This window comes from Sesamum indicum, linkage group LG5 (genome assembly GCF_000512975.1).
Source record: "Sesamum indicum cultivar Zhongzhi No. 13 linkage group LG5, S_indicum_v1.0, whole genome shotgun sequence".
Classification (NCBI taxonomy): Eukaryota; Viridiplantae; Streptophyta; class Magnoliopsida; order Lamiales; family Pedaliaceae; genus Sesamum; species Sesamum indicum.
In genome coordinates this window covers 17761688-17770803 of record NC_026149.1, presented here as the reverse complement: position 1 = coordinate 17770803, position 9116 = coordinate 17761688, and the positions used below count along the sequence as shown (strand labels likewise).

At 32.4% G+C, this 9116-nt stretch overlaps 1 protein-coding gene across 1 annotated transcript; it reads left to right on the top strand.

Moving 5' to 3' along the window:
* LOC105162876 (protein ECERIFERUM 3) lies at nt 1133-8336 on the top strand. Its single transcript, XM_011081036.2, has 11 exons — nt 1133-1356; nt 1451-1671; nt 1750-1982; nt 2127-2346; nt 3179-3306; nt 3990-4246; nt 4530-4637; nt 5816-6022; nt 6321-6431; nt 7622-7795; nt 7921-8336. Exons 1-11 carry the CDS (start codon nt 1306-1308, stop codon nt 8086-8088), a joined length of 1878 nt encoding a protein of 625 aa, XP_011079338.1. The 5' UTR covers nt 1133-1305; the 3' UTR covers nt 8089-8336.

Genomic DNA, 9116 nt, shown 5'->3' with positions numbered 1-9116 from the left:
AACCCACATCTCATCTCCCCTAACCAAACACCAAATTATCTCTTATACATTCATTTTTACTTCCATTTCTCTTATAACTTTTTGCTCCAACCAAACACACTTTAGACTTATCTTTTGAACCGCTTCGGCTCTGGAGTCAGTGGGTTTAACTTGTAACTTCGGGTTAAATTATTTTCTTTTATTTATTAATATAATCTTTTTAATAAACAAGATTATTTTATATAGATATTACTACATTGAAAATATGATTTATATTACAAATATATATATTCAATAAAAATAAAATATTTGTAAATATTATCTGGCCAGATGGGTCCTGGACAAGACAGAAGTCTATCCAGAATACGGTCAAGTCTGTAAAATCAAAACACATCGAGAAACCCGAACCCCATAAATTAGACCAAAATCCACTTCCTTGTCATCCATAATATTTCATCATGATTAATCAATTTTTTCATGATTTTAACTAATGTCGAAATATTTGTCTTAGTTCAAAATGATCAGTACTTTATCTTATATTTCAATTTATGTATACATCTTAATTATACAAAAACAAAAACATTTCTATTAAATACTACACAAGCTACATAAATTTTAGGGATAATTACACTTACACCTCTTAATCTGTATATAATTTATTTATACAAACCATTCATATCTTTTTAAAAATTACACATATACCACTAGAGATATCAATATTATTTACACAAACCATCCATATTTTTTTGAAAAGATACATATACATGTCCTACACACGTTAACATTATTATATAAATTATTCCTGGATTTGGCTTTCAAGGGTGGTTCTATAATTACATAAAACATAAAAGTGATTTGTGTAAATAGACCATATAAGCTAGGGGCGTAATTATCACCATATATACACGTAATGTTTTTGCACACGAAGGAGCAGGACACTCAAACAACAACCCAAAAAAAAAAAAAACAAAATAAAAATCCCATCAATTTAAAAATATATGATTCGATCAAATCGCGTGCGTTTGGCTATGACTTGTAGAAAATGATGGAGACAAATAAAGGGTGTCTTAAATCTAAAAATAGCAAATTGTTGGTATTATTTGTTAACTTCCACATCTATATAAGTGGGCTCACTGCACTCTGAATAAAATGCTTTAATTTCATCACTCTTTCTTGCATTCAAGAGATGCAAAAGCCTTAGCTTTTCCCAGTACTACTACTACATCACTTTTCTCTTCATCACATATATATTGTCCGAATTCTTACAAACATACATACAAATATCCTTCTTTCTTCACTGTTTACAACTGAAGATTATAGCTGGCTATGGCTGCTCCCTTGTATGCTTGGCCATGGGAGTTCTTGGGGTGTTACAAGGTACGTTAGATTACAATACGTCGACATACGTATTATTTTTGAATCATCAATTAATACTATGATGTCTGAAGAGGGTTTCTTGTTTTTACGACAGTATGGTATTTATGGGATTTTTCTTGCCAAAGGGATGTATTCGATGTATCAAGAAGAGATCACGAAAGAACGATGGTGCCTTCATATATTTGTTCTATGTATGCTTAGGCTCGCGATGTATCAGGCATGGACTTCTTACAGCAACATGCTCTTTCTTACACGAAATCGCATCATCGTCAAGAAAGGAGTTGATTTTAAGCAGATTGATAAGGAATGGCATTGGTAAATATTGATTTTTTTTCATTTGATTTCTACTTTATATCGTAATTTATTTATTTATTTATTTTTGGTTGAATGTAGGGATAATTTTATTTTGCTTCAAGGAATAGTGGCATTTTCGGTATTGTACATGTTTCCGACCTTTGAAACTCTTCCTCTGTGGAACAAAAAGGGCATCACAGCAGCAATACTTCTTCATGTTGCAATCTCAGAGCCACTGTTCTACAGCACACACAAATGCTTCCATGGAAGTTACCTTTTTACCTATTACCACTCCCTACACCACTCATCAGCTGTTCCACAGGCCTTCACAGGTGAAAATCTTGCAAAATTTTAAGGTTTCAGTTGTTGATATATACTCAATTTAAGGTATAGATAGAATTGTCTTCGGGCACACACACAAACACACACACATATATATATATATATATATTCATGTTTGATCCATTTAATTGCAGCTGGACATGCTACATTCTTGGAACATCTTTTGTTGACGGTCGTGATTGGAGTACCGATCATGGGCTCGTTCTTGATCGGACATGGATCTTTGATGTTGATCTATGGATATGTTTTGATCTTCGATTTGCTCAGATGTTTAGGCCATTCCAATGTGGAAATTGTCCCGTATCAGATATTCGACGCCATCCCATTTCTCAGATATATACTCTACACACCAACGTAAGTCCTATATATATATACATATATATTATCATTTTCATACCAAAACATTTCAAGTTTGAACATCATAAATCTTCCTTATATGTCTGGGTGGCCTAGTTCTCTTATGTGAATTTCAGGAAAAAAAGACTGGAACTGTCCAAATTTAAGATTATAGGATCAACTTGTCAAAATCAAATCTTGCAAGAGGAAAAATACCACCTCTAAATTACAGAACTAAAATTATATTTTTTGTGTCAATGTTTAATGTTTCAAAGATTAATATATGTTATTTCTTGATGTATTACCGTCGACCTTTTTCATTCGGACAAGTGGGTTGACGATTAAATATTAATATCTTTGCTGTCATTTTCACCCACAACATTTAGTAGTATTTCTCTTTTTTTTTTTTGCGTAGTAGTAAATTTCATTAATTAAAACGAATATTGTACAACAATATTATAATTTAGTAGTATTATTACCGTTGAATATAGTAAATATGTGCAGTTGGAGTTGTCCATGACATGAATTTTGAGACTATTCTCAATAAGAAACTAAAGAAAAGGGTAAAATGCTCTTTTGGTCCCATTTGTCATGGCTAAAAGCCGTTGTAAAAATATATGAGCCATAGTAAAAATAATTTTCATAATGGATAATCTAAATTTTTGTTTAATCATAGTGAATAATAATTATTTATTATAATTTTAGTCGGTAGTCACTAAAATTACAGCAAATTGTAAATTTTGTTTGGGCGATGGCAGCAATAATGGCTGTTTGTTTAGTGCATCCTTAAGTTTATGTAAAATGGTTTAGTTCTGATTCATTTCTATGGTATGTATGTTGGCATTTGCAGATACCACAGCCTCCATCATGCTGAGATGGGCACCAATTACTGCCTTTTCATGCCTCTTTTTGATGCACTCGGGAACACATTGAACAGGAAATCATGGGAAATGCACAAGAAAAACTGGCTGGATTCAGGTCTGTAAGTTTAAAAACACTACTGAAAATATTACACAGTACTGTACATTAGTTTGTTTGTCATGTGATTGATATTCGCAAAAGTCTACATAGAATATTTTGTCAGAAAATAGACTGATGATTATTGTCAACGTTTTGATTGATTACATCGCTGTAGGGGGCATAAAGAAGATTATTAATGATAAAAAAAAAATAGCAGTATTAATAATATTGTGACTAATTATTTGTAAGTTTCTGAACAATGATTTATTTTATAAAAGTTGTCGTTAGTAAGCTATAAAAACAAATTGTATAATGCTGAATGAAAAATTGTAATTATGGGGTGACAATTTTAGTCCTACAAATCCATTTTGGTAACTTTGTCTTTTTTCTTTAAATATTTCGTACATTCAAGACAAAAATGAACCGAATTTTTGTAAAATAGTCATAAAAGTGCACCGATTAAACTGGTCACATGTACTTTTTCCCGTCATTTTAGCAAATTTTGACTAATTTTGTCCTGAATATGTGAAATATTTAAACTTACAGGACAAAATTACCGACATATAATCATATATAAATAAAAGTGTCACTCCATACTTAGAATTAAAATTGCAATTTTCCCATCAATTTTACATAATTATCACAAATATCATGTATATAAGTACTAAAGTGTTAACTCTCTGACATTCTTGAAAATGCAGGTAAGAACGGGAGAGCTCCGGACTTCGTGTTCCTAGCCCACGGAGTGGACCTGTCCTCGGCTATGCATGCGCCGTTTCTGAACAGATCAGCCGCGTCCTTACCCTACTACACAAGAATTTACTTGTTACCCTTTCTGCCGGTAACTTTTGTGGTGATGCTACTGATGTGGGCGAAGTCCAAGACTTTCCTCAACTCATTCTACAACCTTCGTGGTCGCCTACACCAGACGTGGGTTGTTCCTCGTTTCGGTTTTCAGGTCTGTAACTGCGATAATATTTTGGTCTTAACTATGAATGAAAACTTAGGTTGTCTTCACCACCCGTAAGAAAATGCCTCAATAGCTGTAAAAAATTTCGATTTTAAAATTATCAACGAGCTAATCAGTAAGTAGCATTTTCGTTACTAATTACATCATTCAGTATGTATTTACTTGTTAATAACCTCGACGTTGATTTTCTTTTGTAGTAATTGAACTATGTTCTTGTAGTGAACTATAACTTGCATTCAGTCAGTGATATTTGTTTATGCTTGTTTTGCAGTATTTCTTGCCATTTGCTGCAAAAGGGATCAATAAGCGCATAGAAGAGGCTATTCTTAGAGCTAATAGGCTTGGAGTTAAGGTTATCAGCCTTGCTGCTCTAAATAAGGTTGCTCTCTCTGCTCCTCTCTCTTGAATTCATATGTGTTTTTATAGTTCTTGGAAACTCAGCATTGATCTATCGATGTTTCCCACACGTGCATACGAAACTGTCAAATGATGTTTTCCAATTTATAATACAAGATTCAGACTCTGCATTAACATGGATGGATAAAGGATAAGATTGGGAAAAATACAGTTTCGATCCTGTAATTATATGGATGACAATTTTCATCATGTTCGAATATGGAGCAATTAGGCCATGTAATTTAAAAAAAATATGGCACATTATGTACAAAATCTAGGGGAAATTGTGAATTTGGCTAGAATTCAGCATATGTGCCTTGTGTGAGGCGACCCAAATTCTAGACTGGTTTACATATTCTACTGAATTTTGTTGGGAAGACGTAAATTTTCGTCCTATAACTTTGGTCTGAATTTATTTTGATCCTTTATTTTTGGTAATATTAGATTTAATCTTTAATCTGTCAATTTCGTGTAGATTCAGTCCTTTAGCTTAATTTATGACATTTTTGCTCTTTTGATGATAAAGTTTAATAGTCCATCATTATGCTCTAAGTGTAATATAAACAAATATTTTTTCAATAAACCTAGACTTTTATATCATTATAGGCGAACATTAGCTACGAGATGCAAAATGAATGGATATATATGAACTAAAATTGTTCTTGAAAAAGTTGTGAAGGGGTAAAATTGTCCGAAATTGGATCAAAGGACTAAAACTAGACAATTTTGAAAGTTAACGGACTAAAACTAAAATGGGTAAATTCAAAAGACTAAAATTTATAGCAGATAAACTTAAAGTACTAAACAAACAATTTTCCAATTTTGTTCTTAATGTGTTAATTTTTTCAAATTGCAGAGCATAATTGTCAAATTGAACTTCAGCAAAAGGAAAAATTGCATTTTTGGTCTCATATGTTAGGACCTTTTTCAATTTAGTCTCATTTGTTATGATTTTCTCACATTGAATCCAAATTGTTCTCTATTTTAGTCCTTGCATGCATTTTCTATATATCTAATAATAAACTGTAAATGTATGAAAATGGAACAATTTTGTTAATTACTGGCAGAAAATGCACATTATGACTAAAATTGAGAGAATTTTCAACTTGTGGAATTCAATATGAGTAGTATACTAACTTTGTCATGAATCTCGTTTTTCAGAATGAGGCGTTGAATGGAGGCGGGACACTCTTCGTGAACAAACATCCAAACCTTAAGGTTCGAGTGGTACATGGTAATACCTTAACAGCGGCCGTTATTCTGAACGATATTCCTAAGGATGTGTCCGAGGTTTTTCTAACCGGAGCGACTTCAAAACTTGGACGGGCTATCGCTCTTTATCTTTGCAGGAAAAGAGTTCGAGTTTTGGTAAGTGAATTGCATGCATAATTGCTTTTGTATATATCCTATTGGAAAATTCTTTTTCGGACCAAATTTAACCAAATCAAAATAATCATAAAGTAAGTGTATCACATTTGCTATGTGATTGGTCATGTTCCCTGAACTGTACACCAATCATACAACAAGTGTATTGCTTTTGCCATATGATTGGTTCAAGTTCGATCGAGTCAATTTCGGACTAGAATTTTCGATATTATTTGCTACTTCTGTGTTATTGGTGGGATTGCCTGAATGTAATACATCATATATGTTACCGAACGTGCAGATGCTAACTTTATCGACTGAAAGATTTAGAAAGATTCAGACAGAAGCACCAGCTGATTGCCAGAAGTACCTAGTCCAGGTGACTAAGTACCAGGCAGCGCAAAACTGTAAGGTGTGTCACTTATTTCTCAATGTAGTATTCCACATTCATGATTTTTATCTTGACATGATACTATGTTTATGGAAAATTCAAGTCCAAATGTATGGCAGATTTGAAACAAAATAATATACGTAATAAGATGGATTTCACTTGTCATGTGATTTGTATACAATTTATATTGAAAAATTGATTACTTGACATATATATATAATTCGTTGGGGCCAAAATTACACTTTTAATTCCATATGTAGGAGGTTGAACACCTTTAATCTTTTGTTTTATGAAATTTTGAAATGGTCTGAAAATTGAAAAGAACTTGACACATTTAGTCCTTTGCTTTGCAGAATTTTCAAAATGATTATAGAATTGAGAAAACTAGACACATTAAACCCAAGTCCAAGTTTCTATTAAAAAATAGAAGGCAATGACACATGCAATGCGCATGTAAGTTAGATTGGCTGCTCACGCAGCTGATGCATACGACGCACGTTGCATGTGTCTTTGCCGTCTATTTTTCACGAAAATTTGGACGTGGGACTAAATATGTCCAAAGTGTTTGGTTTTGGAGATGGCCCAAAACATATCCATGTTTGGCTTTTTGATTAGTTTTTGAGTGTTTTGGAACAGTGTTATGATTTGAAAATACTACTTTAATCCACTCACAACTAAATAAATTATATACATACTCATACACATATATAAATATATATAAAAGAGACATGATTTGATAATGAACAATACTTTTTGTCTCTCACCAACCAACATCAAACATATCATACTTATTTTATATTATCTCCAAAAACAAATCCAAATATACACACTATCTCTAATACATACTTATTTATCTTTGTTTTTATTTCTCTATCTCCACATAGTACACCAAAATAAGTTAAAAATGAAACCAAACATAGTGGTCGAGTTTTTCTAATTTTGAAAGCATTTTGAAAATACTGTAAATCACATAATTAAATATGTTGAATTATTTTAATTTTGGAAAAATTTTAAAAATCTCGTAAAACAAAGGACTAAAAGACTTGACTCCTCTATCCTATGGTATTAAAAAGTATAATTTGTCTATTGGTTGAATTTGATCAAACTTGGTTTAGAAAAAAATCTTTGATGAATATTATTAAATCCATATTTGCAAAAAAATTTCTCAACATATACAAAAACATGATTCAATCATGGTCGGTTTATTGCAGACTTGGATAGTAGGAAAATGGATAACACCAAGAGAGCAAAACTTCGCCCCAGCTGGAACTCATTTTCATCAGTTTGTGGTTCCACCTATACTGCAATTTAGAAGAGACTGCACCTACGGTGACCTTGCAGCCATGAAACTGCCCGAAGATGTGGAGGGGCTTGGATGTTGCGAAGTAAACCCTCTTACTACATTCTCTTTTCTTGACCAAACAAACGTACCTAGTACAAATCGACCAAACTTAGGACATGCATTAACCTCTGCTTTCTTGATCTTGTTTCGTTCTCTCAACGCTTGCAGTACACGATGGAGAGAGGCGTCGTCCATGCTTGCCATGCAGGCGGAGTTGTTCATGCGTTGGAAGGATGGAGCCATCATGAAGTTGGAGCGATAGACGTCGACCGGATCGATTTAGTGTGGAAAGCTGCATTGAAGAATGGTTTGAAGCCAGTCTCGAGTATCAGGTGAAATTCTTACACAAGTGTTAGAAAACATTGGAACAAAAATTTTATAACGAAATGAAGTTACATGAGGAGAGGTGAAATGTGTAATGCATGTTAGAATAGTACACAATTCATTGGAACTAAATCTTACAGTATGAATTAATGGTTCTGTTTATTTTGTAATGATTTTTAGTATGTATGTAATGCAGCTTCATTTGCTTTGTAATAAGTATTTCTATGTTGTATAAGAATAAGACCAAATTGTATCTTTCATCTTGTACTTCTTCCTCAAATATATCCATGTTTTTGAATCAATAAATGCATTATTACAACATTTATTATGTAATAAATTAATATCTCTAAATCAACCAACAATTTAAAAAAAATAAACAAATGACATGCCAATAACTTGAAAACAAACAAACAAATAATATTCCACTGTTAAAAGGTAGACTAAAAATCTATATATTCATAGAACCTGAACTTACAATCTCTTGATTGTGAAACCTCAACAAATTAAAGGGGTTGAAATTTCAGATCTGAATTAAAGGGGTTGACCCAACTATTGCTCTGACGAATTTCAGATCGTAATGTTTTATTTTTTTTAATTTTGCTCGAGATTACTTGTCGATTTTGCTTAAATTCGCCAAAGTTGCTAGGGGAATTAATCTGGGATTGCACACTTATTCAACATCTTCCATACTCTTGACATTCTGATAAAATTGTATTTTTAGTTTTATAAGAATTACAGTGGCATTTTCAGACAATCAATTACGAGGATGTCAATTTTAAACTCGTAATTGTTTACGAGATTTTAGTCCAAATCATCATAACATAAAAAATTCGGAGGATAACTTGATGTCACGAAAATGTGATAATTAAATTGGAGATTTTGTCCAATTAAACGTTGAATCAGCAGGTCAGATGACATATAAACCTTCAATAATATTATTGTCTCAAAAAAATATTTTTTAATATATTTTGAAAATATTAAATCGGGTCACCAGATCCTAGGCAGGTTGCGTCGGGGTCCAAGATTTTTTTGACAAACAC

Coding starts and splice junctions, on each gene's coding strand:
- LOC105162876 (XM_011081036.2), top strand. CDS start 1,306: ATGGCTGCTCCCTTGTATGCTTGGCCATGGGAGTTCTTGGGGTGTTAC. Junction 1,983..2,126: donor TGTTCCACAGGCCTTCACAG/GTGAAAATCTTG, acceptor ATTTAATTGCAG/CTGGACATGCTACATTCTTG. Junction 4,247..4,529: donor TTCCTCGTTTCGGTTTTCAG/GTCTGTAACTGC, acceptor CTTGTTTTGCAG/TATTTCTTGCCATTTGCTGC.